The sequence below is a fragment of the Lipomyces doorenjongii genome (genome assembly GCF_038497915.1).
Source record: "Lipomyces doorenjongii strain NRRL Y-27504 unplaced genomic scaffold V1508scaffold_8, whole genome shotgun sequence".
In the NCBI taxonomy this organism is placed as follows: Eukaryota; Fungi; Ascomycota; class Lipomycetes; order Lipomycetales; family Lipomycetaceae; genus Lipomyces; species Lipomyces doorenjongii.
In genome coordinates this window covers 206,998-225,675 of record NW_027118075.1, presented here as the reverse complement: position 1 = coordinate 225,675, position 18,678 = coordinate 206,998, and the positions used below count along the sequence as shown (strand labels likewise).

At 49.4% G+C, this 18,678-nt stretch overlaps 6 protein-coding genes across 6 annotated transcripts; 5 read left to right on the top strand and 1 right to left on the bottom strand.

Moving 5' to 3' along the window:
* The first annotated feature begins 770 nt into the window (after positions 1-770).
* Positions 771-4,006, top strand: V1508DRAFT_278767 (thiamine diphosphate-binding protein). The gene is made up of 2 exons (XM_066936510.1): positions 771-3,343; positions 3,401-4,006. The coding sequence occupies exons 1-2, from the start codon at positions 1,000-1,002 to the stop codon at positions 3,901-3,903; spliced, it is 2,847 nt and encodes a 948-aa protein (XP_066797735.1). The 5' UTR covers positions 771-999; the 3' UTR covers positions 3,904-4,006.
* Positions 4,007-5,267: 1,261 nt separating this feature from the next.
* On the top strand, positions 5,268-9,945 carry V1508DRAFT_366246 (P-loop containing nucleoside triphosphate hydrolase protein). Its single transcript, XM_066937359.1, has 4 exons — positions 5,268-6,447; positions 6,498-7,739; positions 7,795-9,414; positions 9,474-9,945. The coding sequence occupies exons 1-4, from the start codon at positions 5,494-5,496 to the stop codon at positions 9,594-9,596; spliced, it is 3,939 nt and encodes a 1,312-aa protein (XP_066797734.1). The 5' UTR covers positions 5,268-5,493; the 3' UTR covers positions 9,597-9,945.
* On the bottom strand, positions 9,794-13,443 carry V1508DRAFT_382039 (uncharacterized protein). The gene is made up of 4 exons (XM_066937719.1): positions 12,619-13,443; positions 12,394-12,498; positions 12,043-12,328; positions 9,794-11,993 (listed from the first exon to the last, which is right to left on the bottom strand). Exons 1-4 carry the CDS (start codon positions 13,129-13,131, stop codon positions 10,066-10,068), a joined length of 2,832 nt encoding a protein of 943 aa, XP_066797733.1. The 5' UTR covers positions 13,132-13,443; the 3' UTR covers positions 9,794-10,065.
* V1508DRAFT_411952 (ERV/ALR sulfhydryl oxidase domain-containing protein) lies at positions 13,336-14,435 on the top strand. The gene is made up of 2 exons (XM_066939538.1): positions 13,336-13,747; positions 13,811-14,435. The coding sequence occupies exons 1-2, from the start codon at positions 13,605-13,607 to the stop codon at positions 14,238-14,240; spliced, it is 573 nt and encodes a 190-aa protein (XP_066797732.1). The 5' UTR covers positions 13,336-13,604; the 3' UTR covers positions 14,241-14,435.
* A 355-nt stretch (positions 14,436-14,790) lies between these two features.
* Positions 14,791-16,283, top strand: V1508DRAFT_430834 (uncharacterized protein; the record flags this gene model as incomplete). The annotated part of the gene is made up of 7 exons (XM_066941920.1): positions 14,791-15,140; positions 15,199-15,426; positions 15,477-15,560; positions 15,608-15,638; positions 15,694-15,831; positions 15,890-16,007; positions 16,069-16,283. 7 exons carry the CDS (start codon positions 14,791-14,793, stop codon positions 16,281-16,283), a joined length of 1,164 nt encoding a protein of 387 aa, XP_066797731.1.
* A 1,138-nt stretch (positions 16,284-17,421) lies between these two features.
* On the top strand, positions 17,422-18,651 carry V1508DRAFT_350084 (kinase-like domain-containing protein; the record flags this gene model as incomplete). The annotated part of the gene is made up of 4 exons (XM_066936775.1): positions 17,422-17,522; positions 17,588-17,714; positions 17,770-17,838; positions 17,893-18,651. The coding sequence occupies 4 exons, from the start codon at positions 17,422-17,424 to the stop codon at positions 18,649-18,651; spliced, it is 1,056 nt and encodes a 351-aa protein (XP_066797730.1).
* Between the last annotated feature and the right edge of the window lie 27 nt (positions 18,652-18,678).

Below are 18,678 nucleotides of genomic sequence, written 5' to 3'. Positions count from 1 at the left end.
CGATGATCTTATGTGAGATAAACCGGTGCCAGGCGCGGGGAGCCCGGCAGCCGCGGCCGGGTAATCCTGTCACTGGCGAATGAGAACAAATAAAAGAACTTCGGTCGCCGGTCTTCACGAAAGCAAGTCCTGTCTTCTGTACGTCATTCCCCCCCGTCTTCTTGACAATGTTACGTTCTATTCCAAAACTGTCGTCGCGACTTTGCGCGTCTGCGCAGTTGTCTGCGGCAGGTAGAGCAGCATCCGCGCTCGGCGCGCGGTCGTCGAGTATTGCTTCCCTGCGAAAGCAGACTACTTTCAAGTACCCCGTTATGACCAGATTACTCGCCACTGCGGTCGAAACGCAGCCTGTTGGCGTGGTATGTATAACTTGTTGTCAGCGTGTGCAGTGTGCTCAGAGTGATGTAATTGTCCAACTCGTGGATGGTTTGTGACAGTTTGTTTGGAAATCTGGGGGATACGAGACGAACACCAACGTCATGTTGCAAACAAATCAATGGTCGTGATACAGTGCCGTGGCAATTATTTCATCTCTCATTGTCAGTTTGCAAACCGCACCGTGGCTGCTTGGGCGCTGGGACTCTTGTTTTCTTTTTGATGATAGGTCGGTTGGACGTATTTGCGACCAACACGGAATTATTTTAATTGTCGTCAATTCAATAGTGTTTAACAATTGCAATGGCGGATATAAATTTTGTGACAACTTTTCCATATCGCTTCAATCGCTGGTGCTGGGAAATGTGGCACAGCGGCGGAATCCTCGGATATTTCGGGGACGTGGTGATTGCCGGGACCGCCGCATCGAAAGTCCGAGGCAAAGCCCTGAACTAAGTACAGACGCAACAATGGGCAACCACAGTTGATGCTGTTGAGGATTTATTATGCCAATGCTATCTGCACACGCTGGGTCGCACTCATTTACTAGGATCGGATGCTAATTGCCAGTAGGATCCCAACGATGCGTTCTTGGACGGTAACTCGGCCAACTATGTCGATGAGATGTACGAAGCATGGAAGCAGGATCCGTCTAGCGTTCACATTTCATGGCAGGTCTACTTCCGCAACATGGAGTCCGGCGGCGTTGAGCCTTCTCAGGCGTTCATTCCTCCTCCTAATATTGTCCCAGCTCCCACGACAGGTGTTCCCTACGTTGTTTCCGGCGCTGGTTTGGCTGGCAACGCCGACGTTATCAACCACTTGAAGATTCAGCTTCTCGTTCGAGCCTATCAGGTTCGTGGTCATCTCAAGGCTAATCTCGATCCGCTCGGCATTCGCAAGGATCAGATCCCGAGAGAGTTGACTCTCGACTACTACAAGTTCACCGAGAAGGATCTTGACACAGAGTATAGTCTCGGCCCCGGCATTCTCCCCTGGTTCGCTAGCGGTGGTAGAACTAAGATGACCTTGCGGGAGATTATCGACGCATGCGAGAAGACTTACTGTGGCTCATATGGTGCCGAGTACATCCACATTCCCGACCGTGGCGAGTGCGACTGGATCCGTCAGCGTATTGAGATCCCTACTCCGTACAAGTACTCCGTTGATGAGAGGCGAAGAATCCTAGACAGAATTATCTGGTCCTCGAGCTTCGAGACTTTCCTTGCCACTAAGTACCCGAACGACAAGCGATTTGGTCTCGAGGGTGGTGAGTCCATGATCCCAGGTATGAAGGCCCTGATTGACAGGTCTGTTGATGGTGGTGTCACGGACATTGTAATTGGCATGCCCCACCGTGGTCGTCTCAACATGCTTTCCAACGTCGTCCGGAAACCCAACGAATCTATCTTCTCCGAGTTCTCTGGCACCGACAATGCCGATGATGAGGGGTCTGGTGACGTTAAATACCATCTCGGCATGAATTACCAGCGTCCCACTCCGTCGGGCAAGCGCGTCAACTTGTCGCTCGTCGCCAACCCGTCCCATCTGGAGGCTGAGGATCCTGTTGTTCTAGGCAAGACTCGCGCCATCCAGCACTTCAACAACGATGAGGGCAACTTCAACACAGCTATGGGCGTCTTGCTTCATGGCGATGCTGCATTCGCCGCGCAGGGTGTCGTTTACGAGACTATTGGTCTTCACAACCTTCCCGCTTTCTCTACAGGCGGTACCATCCACATCATTGTGAACAACCAGATTGGATTCACTACAGATCCTCGATTCGCTCGTTCGACCATGTATCCGTCGGATCTCGCCAAGACCATCGACGCTCCTATCTTCCACGTCAACGGTGACGATGTCGAGGCCGTGACTTTCATCTGTCAGCTTGCCGCTGACTGGCGTCAGACTTTCAAGAAGGATGTTATTATCGATATTGTCTGCTACCGTCGTCATGGCCACAACGAGACTGATCAGCCTTCCTTCACTCAGCCGCTCATGTACAAGAAGATCGCTCAGCAGAAACCTGTTCTTGACAAGTACACGGCCCAGCTAATGGACGAGAAAACCTTTTCCAAGGAGGATATTGATGAGCATAAGAAGTGGGTCTGGGGTCTACTAGAGGAGTCGTTCTCGAAGGCCAAGGATTATACGCCATCGACACGCGAGTGGCTTGCGTCGGCCTGGGACGGTTTCAAGACTCCTAAAGAGCTCGCGACTGAAATTCTTCCACATTTGCCTACGGCCATTGACGAGTCTCTTGCCAAGCACATCGGCAATGTCATCTCCACTCCTCCTGACGGGTTCACTGTTCACCGCAACTTGAAGCGTATTTTGAACAGCCGCAAGAAGACTGTCGATGACGGGGAGGGCATTGACTGGTCTACTGGTGAGGCTCTTGCTTTCGGATCTCTCGTATCGGAGGGCTACCACGTGCGTGTTTCCGGTCAGGACGTTGAACGTGGTACTTTCTCTCAGCGTCACGCGGTTCTACATGACCAGGAATCTGAGGCTATCTACACTCCTCTTCAACATGTTTCTGAGGATCAAGCTGCGTTCGTGATTTCTAACTCCTCTTTGTCTGAGTACGGTGTTATGGGGTACGAATACGGTTACTCGCTCACGTCTCCAGATGCATTGGTTATGTGGGAGGCTCAGTTCGGCGATTTCGCCAATACCGCTCAGGTTATAATTGACCAATTCATTGCTTCCGGTGAGGCCAAATGGGCTCAGAGATCCGGCATTGTTCTTTCGCTTCCCCACGGCTTCGACGGTCAGGGACCCGAGCACTCGTCTGCCCGTCTCGAGCGATACCTCCAGCTTTGTACTGAGGACCCGCGATTCTTCCCTAGCGAAGATAAGCTTCACCGACAGCACCAGGACTGCAACATGCAGGTTGTCTACCCTACCACTCCTGCAAATTTGTTCCACCTTCTTCGACGCCAGATATGTCGTCAGTTCAGAAAGCGTATGTCATGTTTTGAATATATAACCATAATTGTGCATTAACTAATGACTGCTGTAGCGTTGATTCTTTTCTTTTCCAAGTCTCTTTTACGACACCCACTGGCTCGGTCTAAGCTTTCGGACTTCACTGGCGACTCGCACTTCCAGTGGATCATTGAGGATCAGTCCGTCGTACCCAAGGCCGAAACCAAGCGGGTCATTCTCTGCTCGGGTCAGGTCTATGCTGCACTTCACAAGACACGGGAAGCAAACAAGATCGAGGACACGTCGATCATCAAGATTGAGCAGCTTCACCCGTTCCCATGGGCTCAGCTCCGTGACGCGCTTGACGACTACCCCGCACTGGAGGAGATTGTGTGGGTGCAGGAGGAGCACTTGAACGCCGGTGCTTGGACCTATGTTTTCCCGAGAATACAGACACTGTTTAAGGAGACCAAGAATTACAAGGACTTTGCCATCCGATATGCTGGTCGGGCGCCTAGCGCCAGTGTTGCCGCTGGTAACAAGGTCGTCCACCACAACGAGGAAGAGGCGTTCTTGAAGTCTGCTTTCAACTTGTAGAGATGCTACAGTGTTTGAGATGATAAGAAGCTTGCATACTAGGCAGAAATTGAAAGCAATTAATTTGTGAATACATAAGATACGGTTATTTGTTTACGATAATGAAACGGGATGGGATGGCATTATAATCACCGGCGGTTTTTTTGATAAGTTTGTTTATGGTTTCTATGGAGCTGAGTTCGAAAAGCTTATAGATTGGGATTGTTCACTTTCTGTTGTGTTTTAATAGTTTACGTATTTTATCATTGTTAATTTTGTGAAATTTTGGTCGTCGAAGGTCGAAGGTGGTAAAAATAAGATATGATTGACAGTTAGCCGCTTTCCTCACACGTAGTTTATGGTGTCCATACGGCGCATATGATTTCGTTAGCTGGTATACTACGAGCATGCGACAATTAGTGCTGAGACGAAAAGAGGAGATATCAAAACCAATGCAGGTGGGCATATGCAACAGAATAAGATGAACTAAGGAATCATATCTCGGGGAGTCGGCGAAATTGCAAACGAAACGCCGAGGGCAATAAACTACAATCGGAAAGGTTCCTTGTCTGCGGCGTTTAGCTGATTGTGTCGTATTCGGGATATAATTCGGTTACATTGAGAGGAACCTGTCAGGTCATGTCAGATAGCAGCGTTGTTCTTTTGTAGTAGACGCTTAAAACCTTTAATGTGCCGCACCAACTTACACACCGCCTTGTTTTGGTACAAATAGAAAGTTGGTTAGGGCGGGTGGTACAAGAACCACAAATGCAGACATATTTCCGAGTGCAGGTACCTCTTCTACAGTCTTTCATTTGACGTCCACGCTATACCAAAAACAAACTGTTATAAACTCTTTATTTTTTTTGCGACTTCTGCGTATTCTCTGTCTAACTTATGCAAAAACACAGTCAATTTCCCATTACTATTGCTCTAACGTTATATGCAAACAACGAAAGACAATATAAACTATAGATAGGTATACAACCATCTCCAGGGAACTTCGTATAAGCATTTTGAGATTTAATCTGCCGGTTGGTGAAACAAGACGCGCTTTCCCAGTAAACAAATCAACAGACAAAACAAAGTTGAAAGCTAATCCAAATATACACGGAAAACTACGATGCGTACGCATCTAGGGCAACACCCACCATCCAAGAATTTTGTACCAAATTAATGAAATATTCGCCATAGTATTATTGGAGCACGTGACTCCACATGGAGTCCGTGTGACTGCAATGTTTGTGACGCCTAGTACAAGACCCATGGATAAGTGTTGATGGGGAGCGGCGCAGGATCAGATATGCGCTTGGTGTTTTGCTGTTTTCGGTATTTAAACCGAGCGGCGTTCAGTAGAGTTTAAGTTAATTATTCTCAGTGCCGTCGTAAAAGATACGAGTAGGGTTTCGGGTTCTCCGCCTTATTAGATACAGCTTCCTCGGGTTGCATGCAAAGCGTCAGCAAATGTCAACGTCATTGTCTCCCTTTCTATAATAGTACTTATATCGCAATTGTTGTCTTAGATAACTCACATATATAGAGTACGGAACACGCCAGCACTGTAGGGGTGTCTTTTACTTCCAGCTAATTCGCACACTCCACAGACAGACAATGACACTGTCAAAAGACGACCACAAGTCGTCGTCGTCGTCTTCTGACGAGAACAACTTCTCGACAACGCGTGTCAGCTCAGAAGACCCAAACGCAAACGAGAAGACCGAAGCTGTTGTGCCCGTTAGTAAAGAACCGCATGATGACTACGCGCATCTGCCGCCAGAGGAAGCCGACATCCTGCGCGCCCAAGTCCAAGTCACTCCTGTCAAGGTGTCATTCTTCAAGCTGTATAGATACGCCACAGCGTTCGATATTGCCCTTCTAGCTGTCGGATACTTCTGCAGTATCGCCGCAGGCGCGCTGCTCCCGCTCATGACAATCATCTTTGGCCAGTTGTCCCAAACGTTCGTTGAATACTTTGCTTATGGCGGTTCCGCCGAGAGCTTCCAGCATCAGATCAACAAGTTTACTCTATACTTCGTGTACCTCGGAATCGGCGTGATCGTGTTCACCTTTGTCGAGACGTTTATTCACATTGACCGAGGAGAGGTGCTATCAGCTCGAATTAGACAGCAGTATCTCGCCGCCACTCTCCGACAGAACATTGGCTACTTCGATAAGCTTGGTTCCGGCGAAATCACGACACGTATTACGGCCGACACCAATCTCGTGCAGGAGGGCATGTCGGAAAAAGTCGGTCTTATAATTACCGGATTGTCCACGTTTATCTCGGCGTTCGTCATTGGCTTTATCAAGTCTTGGAAACTCACTCTGATCTTGTTGTCTGTCGTGGTAGCCATAGTGCTGACCATGGGCTTATTGTCGACGTTCATGGTCAAATTCTCGTTGCGTTCGCTCGAGGGCTACTCCGTTGGGGGCACACTCGCGGAAGAAGTCTTTTCCAGTGTTCGAAATGTGCAGGCGTTCGGTGTCCAAGAGCGTCTCGCCAACGAGTACGACAAGTATCTTCGTGTCACCGAGAAATGGGCTTTCCGCCAAGGCGTCACTTTGGTGAGTCTGTCGTTTTTTTTTGTGGTTGGATACAAATTTGACGTCAGTAGGCTCTGATGCTCGGCTCTTTGTGGTTCTACATCTACAACAATTACGCGCTTGCATTTTGGCAAGGTTCTCGATTCGTTGCTTCGGGTTCCATTAACGTCGGCTCTATTATCTCTGTTTTGATGTCCATGCTCATTGGCGCCTTCTCGCTCGGCCAGATTGGCCCCAATGTGCGAAGCATCACGAGCGGCGTCACGGCGGCCTCAAAGATCTTCGCCACAATCGATCGTCAATCTGTCATTGACGCGACTTCTGTGGAAGGTGATGTCCTCGAGTCCTTCAGCGGCGATATCGAGCTCAAGGACATCAAGTTTATCTATCCGTCCCGTCCCGATGTTACCGTTCTCGAGGACATGAACCTCAAGATCCCTGCGGGAAATACTGTCGCACTTGTTGGTGCTTCTGGCTCCGGCAAGAGTACAATTGTCGGTCTTGTCGAGCGATTTTACCAGCCGATTTCTGGTGCGGTGACGTTGGACGGCCATGACATCACGAAACTCAACACTAAGTGGCTGCGACAGCAGATCTCCCTCGTGTCTCAGGAACCTACCCTTTTCGGCTGCTCTGTGTACGAGAATGTCGCGCACGGATTGATTGGAACAAAGTACGAGAATGCACCAGAGGACGAGAAGCGCAAGTTAATTATCGACGCATGCGAGCAGGCCAACGCGTGGGCTTTCATTCAAACTCTTCCTGAGGGTCTAGACACGAACGTCGGCGAGCGTGGTTTCTTAATGTCGGGCGGCCAAAAACAGCGTATCGCGATAGCGCGCGCCATTGTCAGCAATCCCAAGGTTCTTCTTCTTGACGAGGCCACGTCTGCATTGGATACAAAGAGTGAGGGTATCGTGCAGGATGCGTTGGACAAGGCTGCAAAGTCGCGCACCACGATCGTCATCGCACACCGATTATCTACTATCAAGGATGCGGATTTGATCGTTGTCATGTCGAAGGGCAAGATTGTCGAACAAGGCAGACACAACGACCTTCTTGACAAGCACGGAATGTACTATGAGCTTGTCGAGGCTCAGAAGATCGAGAAATTGAAGCAACCAGAGCACGAGGACGAGAACTCTGCCGAGACTCAGTTTGTTACAGAGGAGAAGGAGCTGGAGTATCGCGAAGACACCAACATTCTCGATATCACCCGTACCCGAACGAAACAGTCCATTTCCAGTCTTGTTGTCGCCAAGCGGGCCGTGCCTCAGCCAAAGAAATACGGTATCTGGAAGTCCATTGTTATGGTGGGTTGCTCGTGTTCCATTCTGCATATGTGAAACATTACCTAACAGAATCTAGATATATAACTTAAACAAGCCCGAGCTACCCTATATGTGGTGTGGCATCTTGTCTGCAGTCATCAATGGTCTTGCCTATCCTGTCCAGTCTGTCTTTTTCGCAAAATGTGTCTCGGCGTTTCAGGTCACTCCTTCGCAGTATTCAGAGATGCGCAAGACAATTAACCTCTATTCTGGCTTGTTCTTCATGCTTGCCTTTGTCCAAGGTATTGCGTTTGTCTGCACAATAGGCGTGCTCGCATATGTCGCGCAAAAACTTGTTCGTCGAATCCGATATCAGAGTTTCCGCCAGATGCTGCGACAAGATATCGCATACTTTGACCGAGAAGAGAACACTACAGGATCCTTGACCAGCACGCTTTCCAAGGACGCGCAGAGTGTCGAAGGTCTCAGTGGCGCCACGCTCGGCCAGATTCTGAACTCCATGGTCACAATTATCGCTGGTACAATTTTGTCAATCGCTGTTGCGTGGAAACTGGCTTTGGTGTGCTTCGCGTGCATGCCTCTCATGGTTGGCTGCGGTTTCTTGCGGTTCTGGATGCTTCAGCGATTCCAAGAGAAGGCTAAGGGCGCGTACGATAAGTCCGCGTCGTTCGCTTGCGAGGCCACATCATCAATTCGAACCGTCGCGTCTTTGACACGTGAGGAAGACGTCTATTCGAGATACAAGTTTGAAATCGAGGACCAGATTGTCCAAAGCCGAATGTCCACCATGCGATCATCCTTTCTGTACGGACTTTCACAGGGTCTGTCATTCTTCATCATGGGGCTCGGGTTCTGGTATGGTTCGACCCTGCTTAAAAACCACACGTACGGCGTCGTTCAGTTTTTCATTTGCTTCATATCTGTCGTGTTTGGATCTCAATCCGCCGGTACCGTGTTCTCATTTGCGCCCGATATGGGTAAGGCGAAGCAGGCGGCCGAGAATATCCAAGCGCTGTTCAACTCGATTCCACTAGTCGATACCTGGAACGAGGAAGGTATCACTCTTCATGACGTTGAAGGCAACATCGAGTTTCAGGACGTGCACTTCCGATATCCCACCCGTCCTGAAGTCCCTGTCCTCCGGGGGTTGAATTTGACTGTTCACAAAGGCCAGTACGTTGCGCTGGTTGGCTCTTCTGGTTGCGGCAAGAGTACGACGATCGGTCTAATCGAGTCCTTTTACATCCCGCTAGGCGGCAAGATCCTTCTCGATGGCCAGGATATCTCGTCGCTAAACGTGAACTCGTACAGAAGCCATATCGCACTCGTGCAGCAGGAACCAGTTCTGTATGCTGGCTCAATTCGATATAACATCGCACTCGGCACGCCCAGAGATGTTACGGACGAGGACATTTACGCCGCCTGTCAACAGGCAAATATCCACGACTTCATCATGTCGCTACCGGAGGGATACGACACACTGTGTGGAACAAAGGGCGCGTTGCTCAGCGGTGGCCAGAAACAGCGTATTGCGATTGCAAGAGCGTTGATTCGTGAACCGAAGATTTTGCTGCTCGATGAGGCTACGTCTGCACTGGATAGTGAGTCTGAGAAAGTTGTCCAGGAGGCGCTTGATAAGGCTGCCAAGGGTCGCACGACTATTGCCGTCGCTCATAGATTGAGCACCATCCAAAACGTAGGTCATCCTCTCTTGTATTATTGATTCTGAATGCGCGTACTAATCATTCTGGGCAGGCTGACGTTATCTACGTTTTCGAAAACGGCAAGGTCCTCGAGTCTGGTACTCACCAAGAATTACTCGCAAATAAAGCAAAGTACTACGAACTAGTGCAACTCCAGGCCTTGGAGCGCACCTAGAGCATTTTTAATTGCTCTCCCTTTGAAGTAGCATCGCCCCTCATATCACTTTGTCGTGTTGTTATTGTTGACATAATCGATTTCCTTTTGAAGGAATTTTTGTTGCTGGCATGGAACGGTATAAATGCTCCTTTTTTGAGTCGCCCGGAGTGAGTTGTGATGCTTTATAATGTTTTTTTTTTCTATTTTCCTTGTATTATAGCTTTGTAATGGTTTGTTTGGGTATTGATGTACTATTTGCAGCAAATCGCATGTGTTAACATACTATCATCCGACACGTATACTAGATAGATATAAAACAAACAAGTCGAGTAATATGCTCATGATATACAAGTTTCTAATATTAAACGTAAACTAAATACAACAGTATATGAAAAAAGAAAAGACAGATATATTTTTAGAAAGTGCCAACAATAAAACCCCAAACAAAGAGTCACATATGTAACACTCCATCAACATATTTTTAGACCTAACTGATTCGTTCCCGCAAGTTCGTCAGGAACTCCATGTAACTCTGTCCCTGGTCCGCACGGTCCTCGATCAAGAGCGTCGATGCCCACAGCTTAAGCGCGGGATCGCCGTCTTCCCGCACGACGTACAAGTTCGGCCAGATTGTTGACCCTTTCTTTTCCCGGAGCTTGGCGATGATCGCGTTGACGCGCTGCGAAAACTCCGTCTCGAGCACCGGCAAAGTTGTTTTGCCCGTCTTAACGTGCTCGAGCGCCGGCAAGCCCCACACATCGAGGATAAGCTGTGGCACCGCGTCGCGGCCGACCCACAAGAACTGCGTCTGCCCGTCGTCAATAAGGTACAGGCCGTGGCGTTCGAGTCGCTCCGCGCTCAGGTTCATTTTCGGTGGTAGCACGATCTCGCCAGTTTCCTTGTCCTGCGTGCCAGCTGTCTCGGGCATGTCATGGAGACAGAAAAAGTCTGCGTGAATATACTGGATCAAATATTTAGCCGGCAACGTTCCGAGCAGGTCGAGCGCTGCTGACCGTAGATCGGATGGTATCTGGGCGGATTTCCGAAGCCCGACATGCTTGATCAAAGCCAGGAACAACAACGGCAGAAGCCGTAGATTAGCACAGAATTGCAATGGCGCAGATGCACCGACGTTGGAAGTCATCAGCTCCTTCCGATAGGTTTGTAGCATCTCCGCCAACTTGCCACCGACAAGATCCCGTGCGTCTTGGAGACCGGACGAGAGCGCTTTCTCGGCGGCTCGCTGGGCGTAGAACGACGTGATGGCAATCTGGTCCGCGGACGCGTACACATCTGACAAGTTTGAGGTAGTCGGTATCGCCAGAGTCATGACCCGGATTCGTCGCTCGCCATTGGAAGTTGTGTGCAAAACTGCAGCCTGCAAAGACACAAACGGCTTCGAAATCGTCTCGTCGATCGCCACCTCCACACAATAACTTTGGTCTCGCGGGAAGCTTGGAAACGCGCACAGGTCAGACGATCGCGTGAAGAAGTTACCGTAAAAAGTATTCATCCGGATTCCGTTCGAAGCACGGACACGTAAAACGGCTTCCAGCGCGATCTCCATCGACAAATGCTCACTAAACTCATGCGCGAACTTGATCGCGTCTTCTGATCGGCCGGCGTTCCAGCCCGGGTAGAAGTAAGTCTGGCCAGATGTATATCGTGGCAAGTTGCTGAGCGATGCGACATCCTGATACTGTGATGAAAACAAAAACATATCGATCGAAACCTGACTCTTACTGCACTCTACTGCAAAACTCTTGTAAAACGAGTTTTGAGTCTGCAGCAAGGATTTCTCTGCACCAGCACTAAGCGACTTCTTATCGTCTCTAGGCTCGAGTTTTCCTGGACCGACATTTGGCAAACTAGCCATCAGGCAAATGATTTTGCCCCCGACATTTCCGATCAACTTGTGCGCAGCCTTGAGCGCCGGGCCCATCGCGTTCGTGGTACTGGTCGAGTTCGCAAACATATCGTTCAGCTTGTTCAGCAATGACTCAATTCCGGACCGGCATTCGGCCAGTGGAACGAGAAGGTTGTGCGGGACAGGTAAGAATGGCTCATCAAGGTCAGACACGACAAGCATGGTCGGTTCGGAGGCTGCTGGTGGCGGCGGAACAGCAAAAAAATGCAATGACGAGTTGACACAGATAAATGAAAGCCTAGTTCGTTTGTCTTTGTTGGGGATACGGTCGAGCGACTCGAGAATTGTTCGGGCGGTTGTAGCAACGAGACCGCTGGCGACAGCATTGGCACTGACATCGATCAGGAAAACGTAGACAAGAGGCTGCGGAGGTCGAACCATGTACTCTGGTGGAGCGACAAATTCTACGACTGCATGGTTTAGTTCGGCCCGGCTCCATCGGTCAACTTGTTTTTGGTTGTGAGAATCCCAGTCAAACGCAGTTGGAACTATGCAGATCAGTATTCATTCATCTATAAACAAAGACTTTTAACGCACCGTCATTGGTGAGATTGCACATATTGCATCGCCATCTGTGGCCCTGATCAATAAAACTGATGAATGGATTGATGTAGGTTCTGCATCGCCTGCAACGCGAGATTATAGCGTCCGACACTACTGGCACGGGATCTTCTTCATCTCGCAGGCTGGTATACGGCTGAATTACCAATGCAAAAGGAAGTTTACTCTTCTTCAGCAACGAGTTGGTTGTAGGTACGGCATTGATTGTTGACCGCACGTATGGCGGGGCGCAGTTTGCTGTCGCGGAGTTGGTGACGGAGGCCTGGTGATCGACGCGTTAGCAACAAACAAAAAATAAACGTCTCTATCCAACAAATGGCAACTTACATTAGGCGGTAAGATAACCGGGGGAGGCGGGAGAGTAAGATCTGTAATAGGAGGAGGCAATTGCTGGAGTAAATCGATATTGTACAGTTGATTTAGTGGAAGGGTCTGTTCTCATGTCAGCATCTGCCATGAATCAATACCATCGAGTGGCATAATTATCAATCCATCGACTAATTCATCATATTTATCACACCTTCCCACAACAAATCCAACCGTTCAACTAACCATCTGAGGAGCTTTTAAATTCTGAGCCGGCGCGGCAGCACCACCGACACTCATCTGCGAGAATTGTTGCGACAACCCCGCATCAGCCTGCGCGCCGATCGGCTGGAATCCACCGTATTGAGGTTGCACGCCTGGAGCAGCAGGCGAGACGGCGGGAGCACCGGCCGGAGTGTACATTGTGTTGGCTCCGGGATACGCCGGCTGTCCATACGCAGCTGGTGCGATTTGAGTGGGCACCTGATCGACTGTCGCTGGAATCGTTCCAAACGTATATTGCTCGGCAGCATACTGGCGTCGTGACTTGTGCCCGGTGCTTTCTGCAGTCACAACGGGCGAGCCGGCTCCTGGCTCGCTGCCAGGAGCATGAACGCCTGTGTCTGGTGACTGGACTGGATAACCCTGGCCAGTGGGCGGCGGCGGGGCCTGCGACGGGATGCCGTATGCAGGCGCGCCAGGCTGCGGCGGATAGCCGTTGTTCTGCTGAAAGTAATCGGAAGTCGGAGGCACGGACATTACAGGGAAAAAGGCAGGACAGAGTCGAGAGTGCCTTAATTTGGGCGAAGGCAGGAAGGAGGCTCGTAAGAACTGTGGAGGCCACGACGTTTTCGGCGTTGTGTTTTGTGTCGCGGACCAAGCCGTGATCTTGTCCACACCCTAGCCCTAGAGAACAGATGGCATTTGCCGGCACACTAATAATACGATTCTCGCCTTAGCACCCATTAGATAGGGCCGATGTCCATCGCGGTAGCCAGCAAATTGGGGTAGTTTAACTCGTCTGGTGACTTGAGAGTGCTGATTACGGGTTGGCTAAGTCACCCGGGGATGTGTCTGGGCGTATTTCGAGTGTAAGAAACTTTGGTAGCTTAATTATAAATCATTCAGTCGTAGATATTCCGACCCTACAACTCGTGCGTTAACCACGAATGCTTCGTGATCCGGTACCTACGTTATTTCTACGGCATTATACATTTAGTTAATCCATCGTGATGGGCATTCTTGTCGGAAGCGTCGACAGTCCGCGGCCGCCAGTCGGTTCTGGGGGTACGCCTAAGAAGCTTGCAGATTCGAATGACAAGATAGATTCGACGAACCTTTCCAAAGTCTACGTCCTCGACAAAGACGGCAAGCCGTGAGTATTGCCACTGCTAGTAGCTCCATTGTGTGCCACCTAGTCTAATTATGTGCTACACAGATGCCGAACCTGCAATTCGCTGCTAGATTTTCGCAAGGCGAAAGGCATGACCGCTGCCGCGGCGGCTGCGAAGCCCGCGACCGCGGACTGTCCACCGGATGTAAACGAACTCGGCCGGTCGACGTGGACATTCCTGCATTCTGTCGCAGCAAATTATCCAGAACAGGCGACGCCGGCGCAGCAAGGTGACATGAAGTCGTTCCTACGCATTTTCGGCACGATATACCCATGCTGGTATTGCGCAGAGGACTTCCAGAAGTGGGCCGCGGAGGCGGAAAACAAGCCCAAGGTCACTGGACGGGAGGAGTTTGGTCGCTGGCTTTGCGATGCGCATAATGAGGTCAACAAGAAACTTGGGAAGCCGGAATTTGACTGCAATTTGTGGAAGGAGCGGTGGAGAGATGGATGGAAGGACGGCCGTTGCGAATGAGACTGAGAGCTTTATTCGATAGCAATCTCTACTCGGCCGCTGACTTCCCCGTCAGATTTTGTTTATTTCTTTTTGTAAATGGCTTGCTTAGACAATCCCCTAGATATTGTACATAGAATACTATATGGATCCAAATTCATGATAGTCGCCGCAGCCGCCTCTATCTCTGATGTTCAAGCCGTCCTCCCTTTTCCACATCTGTAATCACGTTTTCGCCTCCGAAATCAATATCAAATAGTCAATTTTTAAAAATTAAGACATCTGCACATGGCTCCCTATTTGTGGAGCGACGATGCCTTTACGCGCTCCTACAAGTGACGTGGGATACGCGAATGACGTCGGTCGCGGTCGATCTGCGCCATGCTAGTAGTAACTGGGCCTCAACGGGCACGCCCACAAGCACCACGAACTCTGTCAATGCAGATTACATTACAGAGATAATTTATACAATTATAAAATGTGGATGGCAGCCCGAGATCTTCCCGGCTCGTAAACTAAATATCAATTTGAATACTCGAACGCTACGAACAAACTATTCGAACGAGCTACAATGGCACCAGAAACTCGATCTCATGCACACCATCGTCATGGCCATCTCCGTCCCCAGTCTGACGCGAAGAGGAACTCGCCTACACCGCCGCCGGCGATCAAGAAATACGTAATGTTGCCTGTCTCCGCGACGGGAGGCGAATCGAAAATCGGATCGAAGCGTCGCCGAGTACCGGTCGATCAAGCAGACGAGTACATGCGTCACTTGCACGAACAAGAGGAAAAAAATAAGGAAAACGTGGCGCAGGACATTAAAAACAAGGACGAGCAACCAGAGGAGAAAAAAGTGAAAACTGAGGCCGAACCGTCAACAACTGGCGATCAAGCTGTAAAAAGTACCGGAGAGCTGCCGTATGTCACTTTTCTGGTAAATAGGTGATCTGAGCCTTGAAACTGATAATATCGACAGGAAGACCGTTCTTGAGGAAGGACTGATTTACTTCTTCTTCCGTCCCAAAGTCGGTCTGGAAGAAGCTGCGTCTATGACGGACGTGCAACGAACGTACATCGTCTTGCGCCCATTGCCGTTCACGTCAAGCGATATGAAGGACAATGTGAAGAAGACAGGCAAGGACGACTGCAGATTGATAATTATTCCTAAGAAAACGCTTCCGACAGGCGGAGGCGGACGGTTAATGTGAGCAACGTTCACTGCGTCGGACGATGGAATGCTAACGATGAGGTTAGAGGGTTGGTGACGAAGGTGCATTCCAGTGTCGATGACATAACAGACCAGTTAGACACCGAGATGTATTCAACAAAGACACGAGGGTAAGATTGCCTATACAGTATACAGTAGCAGACTGACAATACTACAGAGAGCGAACATTGTCGTCCGCGAGGCCAATTGTAAGTGAGCACCATTGTTGTCACGTCACCAAAAAGTTGCTAACCAGAAAACAAGGCTGAAGGAGTATATGTCTTAACTCAGGAAGACAACATGCACTATTTGTCATACATCCTCACTGTGCCGCAAAAGGAAACCGAAATTGAAAAGGAGTTCGGGCTATCTCAGGACGGTCGTTACATTGTCAGCGCACGAGTAAGTACCGCATCCAATTTAATATGGTATATGCAATCTAATATGACGACACGAGCAGAATCCTAAATATCCAGCCACGGGCCCGACAAAGACTCCGGAAGGACCAAAGTATAGTGAGGACATCTTGGAAGAGTTTCAAGACTACCGATGGGTACCACTCCAACCAAAGTATATGGGTATGCCTTATTCCTGCGCAATCTTTGCGTGGCGTAGCAATTTAGACTAATATGGCGATAGATTATCAAAACTGCACGATCCTATTCATCGGCACCCGTCACGGTCCAGAAGACTTGCAGGAAGCAAACGCTGACGAACTCATGACGCTGGAGAAAGAGAATGAAGAGAGGATCCAGAAGGCGTTCCGCGGCGATGCTGCACAAGCTGTGTTCAACGATCTTCACTTGAAGAAAAGCACGTTTGTTGATAAGGACTTGAAGGGTACTTGGGCGTAGTCGGGATGGGTGATGGATCAGAATGGGATACTGAATCAGCGACAGCGATGGCGGTTACGAATTAGCGTGATATTTTAGTTGTGTAAAGTTGTAAGTAGGCGAACTGATGATATTCCGCGATCCATGGGGGGGGCACAACATTAAAATGCCGTATGCCGTAGTCAACCGCAGGACTGCAGAAGTGTCTCGGCGTTCTGGTTTGATAGAAGCCGATCACCATGCACGGTCTCTTATGCATTTGAGCCATAAGAGCACGCAGTCGTGCGATAATAATTTACTTGCCTTCGTACCTGAATTGCGCCACGTTTACGGGAAATTAGTACGGAAGCGATATATTTTGCCCTGCGCCATTAGTTATTCGGAAGGTCTATTTAATGCCTCCTCATTGTGTATACAGGAACCAAACATGGCCCCTTAATATATTAAAGCGGGTTGTGGAATGCGGAGCATTCGCAAAATAGTCACGTCGCAGAATATTTGTTGCGGAGGAATGAAGAGTTTAAGCCCCTGCGTTAGTTCAGTATGCCCCTAAGTTGACTGGATTTGGGTGACTTATGAGTTAGTCGTGGCGAGACAGTTTTATTTATCGAGTTTATCAATTGCAAATCGTAGAAAAATTTATCTGGTCTGACTAGTCTCGCTAAATTTTTTGATATCAAAATACTAAATTCGTGCTTATTTTACGCGTAAAGAGCACAGCATCAGGAACGGGCGCACAGCCGCAGAAGCCACAGGAGGGCTGCACTGCTCGTCGCACTCAATTAAACCTATCGATGCCATCAAAAAGACATGGACGCGCATTCCCCACGACCAAATTTATAAATCTGCATTTTGAGCGCCAAGGCTCCAAAGAATTGTTTGCTTTGTCTCATAGATCCGGTTGTGGAATATAACGAGGAGGCTAAATTGTTGAATCATTTTGGTGAGGTTGGGCATCGGTATGTTCGGATGTTGGTGCAGACGGACGGGCGTTTAATTGACACCTAAGCAGGCATTTTGCATATTCGCATCGCATATTTGGCGGAACATTACGACGAAATAATATTTAAATCATTTTGCATCTAGGAGGGATTAACGATCGTACGTGTGAAGTTGGGTTGATGTGTGGATGCGGTGCTGATGAAGTATCCAGATAATCATGGGTACCCGACAAGCATTACCGCGCAAGTTCGCGTTCAACGTGTCTGACCAATACGAAATTGTGGATGTTGTCGGAGAGGGCGCGTATGGAGTTGTCTGGTATGTTGTGACTTATTGGCAGGGAGTTCTCGAGAGACGGGGGTATGGGGTTAATATTTGCGCAGCTCGGCTATACACAAACCGTCTGGTCAGAAAGTCGCGATCAAGAAGATCACTCCGTTCGATCATTCAATGTTTTGTTTACGGACCTTGCGTGAGATGAAGCTTTTGAAGTATTTCAATCATGAGAATGTGAGAGTTGTCGACTTGAGTTGAGATTAAGCAGCGATATTGACGAGCTGTTTAGATAATATCGATCTTGGACATTCAGCGACCGAGCAGCTTTGAGACATTTACTGAGGTCTATCTGATCCAGGTCAGTGTGGCGATGTGGCAGTGGGTAGGCGGCGACAGCTAAAGGTGAATGTAGGAGCTCATGGAGACGGACATGCACCGAGTAATTCGGACGCAGACCCTCTCGGATGACCATTGTCAGTATTTCATTTACCAGACGCTCCGAGCACTGAAGGCGATGCACAGCGCGAATGTTCTCCACCGGGACCTCAAGCCATCGAATCTACTCCTCAACGCGAACTGCGATCTCAAGGTGTGCGACTTTGGGCTGGCGCGGTCGGCAGCATCGACGGACGACAACCAGGGATTTATGACTGAATACGTTGCCACGCGATGGTACCGCGCGCCGGAGATCATGCTCACGTTTAAAGAATACACAAAGGCGATCGACATGTGGAGCGTCGGGTGCATTCTAGCCGAAATGCTGAGTGGCAAGCCGCTGTTTCCGGGCAAGGACTATCATCATCAACTTACGCTCATCCTTGACGTCCTCGGCACGCCGACAATGGAGGATTACTACGCAGTCAAGTCGGCGCGGGCTCGGGAATACATTCGGTCGCTGCCGTTCAAGAAACGAGTGTCGTTTGCGTCGATGTTTGGACCTGACACGAATCCGCTTGCGATCGATCTATTGGAGAAAATGCTGACATTTAATCCGTCGAAGCGGATCACGGTCGAGGACGCGCTAAAGCACCCATATTTGGAGCCGTATCATGATCCAGAGGACGAGCCTACAGCGCCGGCGATTCCGGAGGGATTTTTTGATTTTGACAGACGGAAGGACGAGCTGTCGAAGGAGCAGCTGAAATGTGAGTTATTATATTTTTGTGCTTAGAGCCGGTTGACCGGTCATGTCCGTCGC

What these genes read in the sequence shown, in the direction of transcription:
- V1508DRAFT_278767 (XM_066936510.1), top strand. Translation starts at nt 1,000, where the DNA reads ATGTACGAAGCATGGAAGCAGGATCCGTCTAGCGTTCACATTTCATGG. An exon ending in ATGTCGTCAGTTCAGAAAGC is followed by an intron (nt 3,344 to 3,400) that starts GTATGTCATGTT and finishes TGACTGCTGTAG; the next exon opens with CGTTGATTCTTTTCTTTTCC.
- V1508DRAFT_366246 (XM_066937359.1), top strand. Translation starts at nt 5,494, where the DNA reads ATGACACTGTCAAAAGACGACCACAAGTCGTCGTCGTCGTCTTCTGAC. An exon ending in TCCGCCAAGGCGTCACTTTG is followed by an intron (nt 6,448 to 6,497) that starts GTGAGTCTGTCG and finishes TGACGTCAGTAG; the next exon opens with GCTCTGATGCTCGGCTCTTT. An exon ending in TCTGGAAGTCCATTGTTATG is followed by an intron (nt 7,740 to 7,794) that starts GTGGGTTGCTCG and finishes AACAGAATCTAG; the next exon opens with ATATATAACTTAAACAAGCC.
- V1508DRAFT_382039 (XM_066937719.1), bottom strand. Translation starts at nt 13,131, where the DNA reads ATGTCCGTGCCTCCGACTTCCGATTACTTTCAGCAGAACAACGGCTAT. An exon ending in ATTTAAAAGCTCCTCAGATG is followed by an intron (nt 12,499 to 12,618) that starts GTTAGTTGAACG and finishes ACATGAGAACAG; the next exon opens with ACCCTTCCACTAAATCAACT. An exon ending in CGGTTATCTTACCGCCTAAT is followed by an intron (nt 12,329 to 12,393) that starts GTAAGTTGCCAT and finishes GTCGATCACCAG; the next exon opens with GCCTCCGTCACCAACTCCGC.
- V1508DRAFT_411952 (XM_066939538.1), top strand. Translation starts at nt 13,605, where the DNA reads ATGGGCATTCTTGTCGGAAGCGTCGACAGTCCGCGGCCGCCAGTCGGT. An exon ending in CTCGACAAAGACGGCAAGCC is followed by an intron (nt 13,748 to 13,810) that starts GTGAGTATTGCC and finishes TGTGCTACACAG; the next exon opens with ATGCCGAACCTGCAATTCGC.